An 11,554-nucleotide genomic window follows, 5' to 3' on the forward strand; every position below is an offset into this window, starting at 1 on the left:
ATTTTACAAGAGAATCCACCAGAGGGCGCTCACATTTGAGTAGACAACTGTCCCAAAGTTAAACTCAGCTCCTCACAGAGCTATCAATAGTGTTTAAAATCGTTTTGCACATTCAAATTATTGAAATGGGATGATTAGATTAACCAAAGACATACATCTTCATACTGGACAACATGTGGTCATACCTGTGCGAATGTCAACAGTAGAGCTAATCTGGCTTCTGCACTGTCCTGTGATGGAGTAGACTGTGAAGTAATAGTGTCGTCCACACACTGTGTGTGTAAAATAACAGGAGTTGTCTTCAGTCAGACACTCCTGAACAACTCCCTGGGTACAGACAAAACACAAAATATTTACAGTCATATGCACACAAGAAATCTTACGTTCTTAACAGTTACATTTATTTTTAATAGCAAACTGATGATGCAAACATTTTTGAATCTAGAATATATAAATACCTGAGAGTCCACGGCCTTGGCCATGTAGTGATCTGTGTTGTTTGTGTGCTCCCAGGAAAAGATGATGACTTCGCTGGAACAGTCTCGCAACAACTCCAGCTTCTTGGGAGGACAGGGGACTTGAAGGGAAGAGACATTAATCAATTCATTTAGGCTGCGTAAGTCAGTTTTCTAAATTTCTTGTTCATCATCAATCAATCATTAGAAGATAGTCGAAGATAGATAGATAGATAGCATTCTAGAGAAAAAGATTGGTTGAAAAAAAAAAGAAGTAAATGAGATTAAATAGCAACATCAAAGGCGAACGTCTCAAATCCCTTTTCAGGCTAAAACGCCCTGATACTGAAGATTACGCTCCAGTGTTGCTTTTCACTGTATGAGGTTTCAGGTTTACACAAACACAGGCTCATTCTCAGCAGGCTGAACACAACACAATATGATATAGACAGCGGAGCTCAATAGGAGACCCAGTTTTTAAAGGAGACACTCAAACAAACGTGTGAACTTAAGATGCAAGAAAAAAAAACTAAAAAAAGAAAAGTTGTAAACAGCTTTTCCCAAATGACTTGTCTGATATGACCTCAGAAATCCTTATTCTGGGGTAAAAAAACCAAATATATTGAAGCTGTATTGTCTTAAAATGAAAATGTAATATTAGTGAAAGAGTTGTGATGTCTTAAACCTGACAAAAACATCTTTATCTTTAAATCCTTAACTTTGATATCCAGTCTCCAGTGTAATCTTGTATGTTTTTGTCAAATGTGTGTGATTCCAGTGTCATAGCTGAAACGTGGATCATGGTGGCAGGTTTTGTCAGTTAAATTGGTGTAAAATATCTTGTGCTATATTTCAAAATGTAACTGCAAAACCATCTAAAAATGACATTATTTCCTCTTGATGTTTTACAGAAAGTTTTATTTCACTGTGTTGACTTATTTAATGTGTATTTCCTCCTCAGGTATTGAATAACTGTTTACTTGACATGTAACAATTACTGGACATAAAATCGTATTCAGCGTCGTCCAATTCATGACAGCTTAGCACTTCACAATGTGGCCTCGGGGGTGGGGTTGCACAGAGAATCTCAACCAGGCCGTCTTCACAGAAAGGAGTGACATGTGAGATGAAAAGATTAACTGCTTGTACAAAATAGATCACAGGGTGGAGCGGTAAAAATGATTGACATCCAGATCTTTTTTTACAGGCACAGCGCCATTCAGTTGACTAGCGTTGATGGATCGGTTATCGGTCAGATTCTCCTCCGCTAAATCAGTGTAGAGTCCGGTTTTGTCGTCATATTGGCTTTTTGTGCATTTTATGGTGCTTTTTCTACCTTTTTTTTCTTTTACCTTTAAAGTTTGTTGGTGTAGCGGGAATCTGCTAATCTCTAATTTCTCTAGTATTTATTATACGTACCGTATTATCATCAATTTTGGAACATTAAAATTATAGTTTTGGATTGGTAGGCTGATAATCAAACTCAAGACATGTGAGCATCTACAGGATTCAGAGGTCTGAGGCAATCCTGAACAGTTAAAGCAATTTGGTGTACGTATTACACTTGATTAATCAGTTATGATAAGTAAGTTCTTCCTATTGAGAGACATTCTGTTTCAATTTGTACTCTACATTGCTCTGCAACTTGGTGAACAGAAATGTTTTCAAAACCTTCCACAATAGGTTGGATCGGTATCTTTCTCACACTTACTCCAAAGCAAGACTCTAAATTAAAATAGACAACGTTTGGATCCAAGTTGGATCTTCATCTGGTCACAATGTTTACTCTTTTTCCATCGGTGCTGTTTTTTAATAACCCTGCATCTACGTGATGAGCTTGATAACTGCATGTAGTGATAGCATGTATCTTCACCATCATTACTCAGGACAACTATCAGAGGTTGAAGCTTTGTAGATTACGAACCTCTAATTTAAGGCCTTAAATTTGTGACCTGTGTTACTGTTTTGTTTTTTCTTTCCTTGTCTTCCTTCTCTGCTACTCAGTTTTTTTCTTAGGTAAAATTCTTTAAGGGCTTTGACTCAATTCACCTTTAATTCAAAGAGGAAAAAGAAATACCTTAACTGCCTAAAACTAAAAAGAAACAGCAGTTAAAATGTTTATGATGGTGTTTTATTACAGTGATAACTATTGCAGCATCCTGTGGGTTCAAACTTTTCGATGTTTTACCTGTGAAGAATAGCCAGTTCCTGACTTGATTCAGGAAACGTTGAACAGGAATGGTGCCTCTATCGTGCATATACTTTTGACATGTCCAAAAGGTAAATATTAGTGAAATAATATCCTACAGGTTATGTTTTAAGTCCTAAACAAGCAGCTTCACTGTCTATCTTGGCCTCAATCTCTGAACTTCAGGACTCTGACTCCTCTTCCTTTGAAAGGAGATGGATCATTTTGGCTTTTACTACATTTAAACAGACACTACTAAGAAACTGGAAGAAATAAAGCATTGATCTTCTTATGAAGAATGGGCTACAACAGCTTAGCCGACTGGTTCACATACATGAAGAGGTCAATTTAGGGATCTTGGGTAACCAAGGGGCTGCTGTGCTAAGATGTCAGTCTCCTATTAAGTTAAGTGATTCTAGTTTCTCTCTTTGTCCCCTTGTTTAAACCTTTAATAAAATGTTTAGTATCTCACCGGTCTGAAACGTGGCCCAGGTGGTGTTCACCATGTTCTTGCACCCCTCTGATATGGGCGTCACATGCACCACGTAGTTTTGGCCACAGCTCAGGTTGGGGATCTGACAGCTGGTGCTCTGGCTGCTACACATCAGCCGTGTGCCGTTTTCAGTGATCGCCGTGGCCTTGTAAGAGTCGGCACCGAACACAGCCGACCAATACACCATGACAGAGTGAGTGGTGCAGGTGTAGACCACCGATACTGACGAAACTGGTGTCAACTCTGCAAATAACACAGCGCAATACAGTATTACTTTTACAGGTAATAGCAGACAAACACTTTATAAACTCAATCAGAAAATATCTAGTTGGGAAAGATGTCTTTTAGGCATTTTTCACGGGATAATTGTTAACTGTATCCCATCATTCATGCCCTGATTGTTGAGTCAAAGATTTTATTTGTTCTCTTGGAAAATATAACACCAAAATCCTGTATATCCCATATACGGTAAAAACAGCTATATAATCACCTTTGATTTCTGTTTTTCTCAGGTTTATGTTTACGTGACAGCCTCAACACCAAGTAGGTTGTCAGGGCATCCTTTCCCCTGAGGATCATATTCTGCACGTCTGAAAGGAACGCCTCAGAGAGAATAGCTGACCTAGATCCTAATCACCAAGTTATTGATATTGGTTTGGCTCTGCCGACTCACTGTTGGTGGTGTATGTGTAGTCTGCTGGCTCGCTCGGCACCAGGAACTTGCTGTATGAGGACACTGATATCAGGTAGGTGGAACATGGGAGGATGCCTTGAACGTCCAGCATGGTGTCTGTCACGTTGTAGGCGGACGGTCTGCTGTTGGGGTCCTCAGTGTCCCGAATGGTTACATAGTACATCAGGACGTCTGTCACCGGCTGCCATGTCACCCTCGCTGTGCCCCGGCCCGTCTGTGTTGCTGTGACGCCCGCCGGAGGTTGAACCACTACAGGCAGATATAGAGACTTATTTAGAGAGGAATGTTTTTTTGCTACACTAGTTTGAAACAAATTATTGTGGCCTCTTTGATCTCAGGTAGCCATTCGACTTATGAATTCAAGTCAAGCAGTATCACAAAAATACCGTGCATATAATCTAATTCACCCGTCGTCTCTTTATAGCCGTGCTGATAGTTTTCCTTTTATGTACAGAGGTTTTGAGCTGAATGGAGATAAAAGAATTGAAAAATGTAATATGGAAAAAGTCAATAATAACATATCTTTACAGAATCTTAGTTTCTGAAAATTCACACACCTCACTGTCAACAGTTTTTGTAGGAACTATTTCTTCAGTAGAAAGTAGTTCTGATAAAAAAAAACTGTCCGCATTGAGGTCTGGATTCCTGAGAGTAACCATAAATTTCTGTCTGGAAAAGTTGGAAACCTTAGATGCATCAGACATTGAGTTTTTTATATATTATTTTTCAGAGCTTTGATAATCACAAATAAAATTCCATTCAGCTCAGTAAACCTAAAACCATCTGCATTGTATGACTACATACTATGGTGCTCCAGATAAAATAGTAAATGCTGGTGATTTTCATTGAACTGCCCCTTTAATAACCACTCTTTTAGAAAAAGGAGAGTCAAGACATTTGTAATATATACTAATACATAATACATAATTGTAATACATAACATACTGTAATGTTTGACATCGTATTTAGGCTGATCCTGAAAATCAAGAGTGCGTTCACATGCGCACTAGTATCCCGGTTTTGAGTCTTATCCTGGTTTTGAGTATATTCGGGATATGGTGTTTACATGGGACATGAGAAACCTGATTATTCATATCTATATATACATGATTCCAACAGTATCCAGGTTTCTGATCATCTGCGTGCAGTTGTGTCATGATTTCTCACCATCTCAGCCTCAGGATGTTCAAACCTGGACAAGGTGTTTACATGCATCAGGTTTCTATTTGAGTATTCCAGCTAGTATATCCAGGTTTCTTATCTTATCGAGTAAGTCTTAGCCAGATTCCTGAAACCAGTTTACCTGTTTACATGTGGAACACATTACCAGAATACTAAAAAATACAGGATACTTGTGCCCATTAAACACACTCATTATTGTGGCACTTTAGGTGGTTCCTACCTGGTTTGTACTGTAGGTATTTAATACTTATTGTCATATGGATATGTGTTATTTAACAGTAGTTTCTGATAATAAAATGCACTAAATCATAAAACGTATAAACTTTCCTCATCTTGATCAAGTTACTTGACTACGTGTAGGTTTTTCAGTCAAAAGTGATTCAAGAAAGAACAAACTTATCAATCAACTCAATTATCTGAGAACTTTTTCTTTAAAAGTTTAGACCAACAACATCTCCTTAGTCGTCATTTATCCAAATACATTTTTTGTGTACAATTTTTTGAGATCCCGTTGTCACCTGCGTTTACACATACAGAGACTTCAGATCAATACACTACTTTTTTTAACATCCCCGCATCCTTTAAAGTTTTCTAAGCTCCAAAGAAAGTGAAACTGGTGACTCACAGGTCGTGATGGTCCTCACTTTGCTTTTGCCTCCCAGGCCGGCCTCGTTAACCGTGTAGACGTAAAAGTCGTAGTTGGTGGAGGGCTTCAATTTTCCCACCACGGCGGTAGAGTTGGTCATGGTCAGGTTGAACATTTCTCCGGTGTCTTGAGAGTGCACCTGTAGGTTGTAGTGATCAGCGGAGGGAACCTCAGTCCACTGAACCATGATTGAAGAACTCGTCAGCGCCCGGCCAGCTACTATCTGCGAAGTGTCGGGGACTGAGAGGAAAGAGCAGGGGAGAAAGCATCGTTTAGGATGCTACATAGCTGCGTTGTGTGCGTGCGTAATGGCGCGTAAAGGCGCGTAAAGGCACAGTTTTCAGCTCAGGTCATGAATAGTTTGTTATTCAGTTAACTCATATGGCAGCTCGTATTGTAAATGTCATTTTAAAGTTTGGTGTATATATTGGTATTTCGCTTTATGTGTATTTATAAATGCATGTGGCAATTTGATCTCTGTCCTTGTCATGGTGATGCCCCCAAACACAAATAACCCAAATAATCCAAATCATTACCACCTTTTTTTAACAGGTGTTACAGCGTTTTTAAGTAACTGTTGTGTTTACTGTCTTCTTCTTTACCTGTGGACGCCACAGCCGTATCCACACAATCCACAAAATAGAACTGGAAGACCTTGAGAGTCACACTATACTCGGTTCCTGGTCTCAGACCCTGGACATCCTTCTCTGTCACGGCTGCTGGCAGGGTCACCACAACCGGTGCAAAATCTGTGTTGTTTTTCACCCGAAGGTCTAAAAAATAGTTTGTCGCTCCAGGATGTTTTAGCCATTTTACCAGAATCGATGAAGGGCCTGAAGGCGTTACTGACAAGATTTTGCACCCTGAAAAGTGAACAAATAAACTTTGATACTGAAGGTTACTGAGCAGTAAACATTACAGATACACAGAAACAACATAAATATTTGTTATATAAACATCCATTCACTTTAAGTTACAGCAACACATATGAGGTCTGAAATATTTTAAACCAAATGTCCTCGTTTACTTACCTTCTGCACTATGAGGTATCTGTAAATAACAAAAGTAATTTAATCAATAACATGCTGCAAATATTTTAACAATAAATTAGACCCATATTGTTAATTGTTGCAGGTTTAACCATAAAAAACGACATTTACCTGAGTTAGAGATACCAATGCTAAAGAAAAGCCTATGGCTCCCAACAATCCCATCTTTGACAGTGAGTGCGGGATTACAATTAGTTTAGTATACAAGGGAGTCAAATACAAAAGGTGATCTGGATTCTTTTGAGCTATAGTCCAGCATGCGTGAGAACCAATCAGTATTCCCCAAATGGGGACAGGCTGTCCCACCAACAGCCTCAGGCAGTCACAGCTGCCCTGAGAACACAGCAGGAGGGAGGGATGGAGGGCGGGATGGAGGGATGAGAGTTTGGTGAATTTACCTGAAGTCACAGATGACAAGATGGTCTCTCTCTCTCTCTCTCTCTCTCTCTCTCTCTCACACACACACACACACACACACACACACAGGCTCTTATGCATCTACCAGTTTGTAGGCTATAACCTCAATCAAGGTAATTTCTTCTCATCATTGATCGGTCTGCCTGCTTATAGAGTTTCAGTGTGAAAAGCAGCTCCAAAGTTTCAATGTGTTCTGAAATCTGTAAACTTGAACAAGTCTTGTCTTTTCTTTTCCCCCCCAAAATATTAGTCTTAGACTGATTACTGATTCTTGTCTTGTCTTGAAACAAATTTTCAATATTAAATTTAAATCTAAATTTAAAAATCTAATGTCCAGAGGTCCTGGAGGGATCCTCTTTAACAGCTCAAAAACATGCTTATCATTTTTTCTTATCAGTTGTATGATTTTTCCTAATTCTATGACAACTGCTTATAAACTGTAGTCAATCGTCTATTTAATCAATATATCCATATTTAGTTTATATAACTGTGTGTGAAATATTTCCTTACTCACTCACTTTATGGTAATTTACATATTTGTCACCTTCATCAAATGTGCAAACCCAGTTTGTGGTGAAGGAAAGGGTTAATATTTCAATACATTTTCTATATATTGGATTTCAATATAGTCAGAAGAAAAGTGAATATATTTGATCCTGCAATTATTATCATTATTTTTACATCATTATTGTGGTTGGACACTCTGTAAACAGCCAGTACTGTAAGTGGACTGTGACTTTGTCAAATTTCCATTTATAAAATCAAGAAGGAACTTTTATACTAAACAAAAGTTTCCATTGTGGCAGCCAATGCTCTGCAAACATTTTGCTTCTAAAATGAGCACAACAAAATATGGATACAGTGTGAAACAATACCAGTAAATTTCCAAGGTTTTAACTGTAAATATTGTGACATTTTGGTTCAGATTTCAATAACAAAGGTCATGTTTTTTTTTGTTATTCTGTTTACTACTAATTGGACTGTGAGAAAGAATACGAACATGATAACTCAACATAACTTTAGATCTTCACTGAGAAAATGGAGAAAGCTCCTGTGGAAAAATGTTCAATATACAATATGACATATTTGTCCACATTCCAGTGCAGGCTTTACTGATCAATCAATGTAACACTAGTGGCAATAATGTCTTGGACACATGAACTCAAGGGAAAAGGTATCTGATGATCCACTTTAAACATCAGGGATTCAGTTCAAACTGATCACAGGTGCCTGACCAACATTGATCTTATCACAGGAATGTCATAATGTCTTTATTCAGAGGACACAGACTTTCCTGACCTACTAACACAACTCACCCCCCTTAAACATCAGTCATTGTGTCGACCCAAGCCTGACATGTGGTACAAAAACTGTCAAAACATTATATACGTCATCCATTTCTCTCTTTTCATGTCACTGTTGTAGTCAGAAGTCCTCACTTTGTTTTTCTCTCTCCATCCTTCCCCCCCCGTCCTTTTTAATGTAAATATCACAAATCTGAAGGCATGCTGCGACTTCGCACATGGCCATGTTTCTGCATTTGCTGTTTTTTTTTGTTTTTTTTTTCATTCCAGTAACAATGCATGAGAACACAGAGAATGACCTGAACCAAAGAGATAAAGGCTTGGGAGGGGCCACTCAAGCAAAGGAGACAAGTGCCACTGAAACCGAAGTCAAGAACGCAAACTTGGGAATTGGGACTCCATCTAAATGGGATGTATTGTACTTATAAAACACATCCTGCTTTGAACTGTTGCTAAGTTGAGTCTTTCTCAGAGTCTTAGCTTATGAAAGTTTGAATGTGTTTAGTAATCGATTTCGATGAAAACTGAATTTTATTTCCTCTTAGACTGACTAATCCCTGAGCTGACAGTATATAGGCTACATGCTGGGCTGAAAGGGATCTTTTATCACAGGAGAATAAAGGGCTATCACCTCCTTGGTCCTCATCGTGTATTAGAAAAAAGGAAGTCAGCATGAAAGTGGATATGGGATATGGGAACCTGCCAGGAAACTTAAGCCACCCCGCTTAAACAATAGAGCAATTTTGAAGTGCAGTGAATAAGGACAAGTGATGTGAACACCTTTATATTTCATTGTATTTTCACGCAGCTGCGATATTGTCCTGCCATAGACACTGTTACAGGTCACAGGTATTGAGCATCTTATGATGCAACAATGCACACATTTCTCGAGTCACTTAAGTCACATAGCTGTCTGCACCTGTTCTTAAAAGTGATATTACAAGACAACAGGGTTAAGTGGATTTTTTCTGCTGACCTTTCTGAGACGTCATTAGAAAACAAGTGGAACATTGTCTTCCAAACACTTGAAGATGTGCAGAAACCATGTTCCCAGTCAGTGTAAAAACCGTTGCTGCTGTCTGTAGCTGAATAATAGTAAGGTCGAAGTCAACACTGTAGAAGAAGGTACTCAGTAAGTTATTTAGGGATTCGCAGGTCAAAAGACTTTGGACGATTTTTAGATACCTAAGTCAATCATTGTTGACTTGCCTTGTTAGACCCTCATTTATTACAGTTTTCAGCTGTGAAATAACCGTGTTACAATGTGAAGTAGGTTGTAACTGCACATTGAAATACAGAGAGTCATTTAAATTCTGTTGAAACAACAGTAATAGTTATCCTAGATGGCTAAAATATTTCATTTTTAGCCTGCTTTTTTGTTTACCCTTGTGTTAAGTACATTTAGAGATATTTATGTACTGTATGTGCTTTATATTTACTTGTTGTTTGGCAGGAGATCGAGATGAACATCACTATCATTATACATCTCACTATATATCATCATATTGGTTTGTCAATGTTTTTACAACGGGAAAAACAGATTAATTAAAGATATTATAGGATAAGTCCAAATACTGTTAAATTTGAAAAATTATTCAATGCAAAAAATAAATTTGTTAAAATAACACTTATTACTTTTATGTGGCTATCGAATCTTTATTGTAGTGGAGTTGTTTGCTCATTTGTATATTTATTTACTTATCATTTTCTTTTTTATTAAAGTGTTTAAGAGAGTTTTAATGCAATCACTGGACAATAAGTGTCGCTGTCCACTTGCCATAAACAATCCTGTTTCTTTTGTATTCTCTCACTGTTTTCAGTACTGTTTGTTAATTAGCAGGATCTCTAAAAACATGTGAACAATAAAATATTAATAAAAAATGGTAGAAAGTTAGTTCCTCGATTGCTTTCTTGTTTAGAAGGACAAAAGCATGTAAAGTGTGGGGAGTTGACTTACCAGAATTTACTCCTGAGACTATGACGCTAAACTGAACAAATCAATGCAATGGGAGGTACCAGCTGACAAACCCATTATCATCCACCCTCCTTCATTCCTGCCTTAAGCAATCAAAATAATGAAATAATGAAATGTGAGATCAAAATATTTGAAATAAAGCTAAAAAAAAAAAAATGCAGTTCTCTCTAAAGTAATTTAGATTATATTTACAAGAAATACACCAGCGTTTTTTCAGCACTTGCACTTTAATGAGAAAACAAAAGTTAACATGTGAGAGGCATTGGCTTGGATTACTTATTATACTGTGACAAAGCATTTTTCACAGCTCACCATGATGGCATCAGATCAGGTCAGATACACTTGATAGACCCTCAAGAGACAGTCACTTGTCAAAAGCAGGTTAAAAAGAAGAAGAAGAAGAAATGGGGCACCAGGACGACTAAAAGAGGTTTTGGCCATTTGCTCTGAACTTTAGTTTGGTGTTAGTTGTATCGTTCCACTGTTTCCTGTCATTGTGTCATTGATGTGTTTTCTAGGAAATAAAAGATGGTACACAATAAAAAGATTTAAGTGAATACAGTTTGTCTGTTTCATAATGATATTATACAAACTTCAGTTGTTGCAAAACGTCTGCACTTTGTCATTATATAAACATTCTCACAATGGTAGTATTTCCAATGGCGGGACATTACGTAAACTGGTAAAAAAAAAAAAAAAAACCTCCAGATTTGGGTGAAGAGAACTCTCCAAGCTGTGCCTCTCAAATAAATGCCACCTCTTTGGTTGAGTCATGTTCCACATTTTTGCTGTGAATGGCCACTATTCCCCACAGAGATTCATCATAGTATCATAATTGACAACCTACACTGTTTACAGTACACGGGAGATAATACCGGGTCCATCCCTTTTGTGTTCAGAGGGATTTAAGCCAACTGAAACCTGTGTTGCGAAAAAGAGGCAGGGCAGCATGTTTCTGATCTGGGTACCCTGTGAAGCTGGTGGCTGGGTGTTTTATAAGGGTAAATATACTGAAACATTCAGAAATATCTTCGTCATTGAGTGTAATTGGCTCATTGTAAAGGGAAGTGAGGGTCATTCAAGTAGTTGACCTCCAGAGTAAAAAAAAAAAGAAAATGAATTATTCATTAATCTACCTGTTGTTAATTTTT

At 37.8% G+C, this 11,554-nt stretch overlaps 1 protein-coding gene across 1 annotated transcript in view; it reads right to left on the minus strand.

Annotated features, from left to right (window-relative positions):
* The window catches only part of LOC137188510 (serine-rich adhesin for platelets), a 35,099-nt gene extending 28,227 nt beyond the window's left edge, over positions 1 to 6,872 (minus strand). Inside the window, exons 1-9 of the mRNA XM_067598162.1 lie at positions 6,819 to 6,872; positions 6,690 to 6,708; positions 6,261 to 6,377; positions 5,638 to 5,898; positions 3,810 to 4,079; positions 3,661 to 3,726; positions 3,116 to 3,379; positions 459 to 577; positions 186 to 327 (exon numbers count right to left, since the gene is read on the minus strand). Of these exons, the coding sequence (XP_067454263.1) occupies positions 186 to 327; positions 459 to 577; positions 3,116 to 3,379; positions 3,661 to 3,726; positions 3,810 to 4,079; positions 5,638 to 5,898; positions 6,261 to 6,377; positions 6,690 to 6,708; positions 6,819 to 6,872 (1,312 nt within the window). The remainder of the gene's footprint in view (positions 1 to 185; positions 328 to 458; positions 578 to 3,115; positions 3,380 to 3,660; positions 3,727 to 3,809; positions 4,080 to 5,637; positions 5,899 to 6,260; positions 6,378 to 6,689; positions 6,709 to 6,818) is intronic.
* Positions 6,873 to 11,554: the final 4,682 nt, after the last annotated feature.

The sequence above is a fragment of the Thunnus thynnus genome, chromosome 8, assembly GCF_963924715.1.
Source record: "Thunnus thynnus chromosome 8, fThuThy2.1, whole genome shotgun sequence".
Classification (NCBI taxonomy): Eukaryota; Metazoa; Chordata; class Actinopteri; order Scombriformes; family Scombridae; genus Thunnus; species Thunnus thynnus.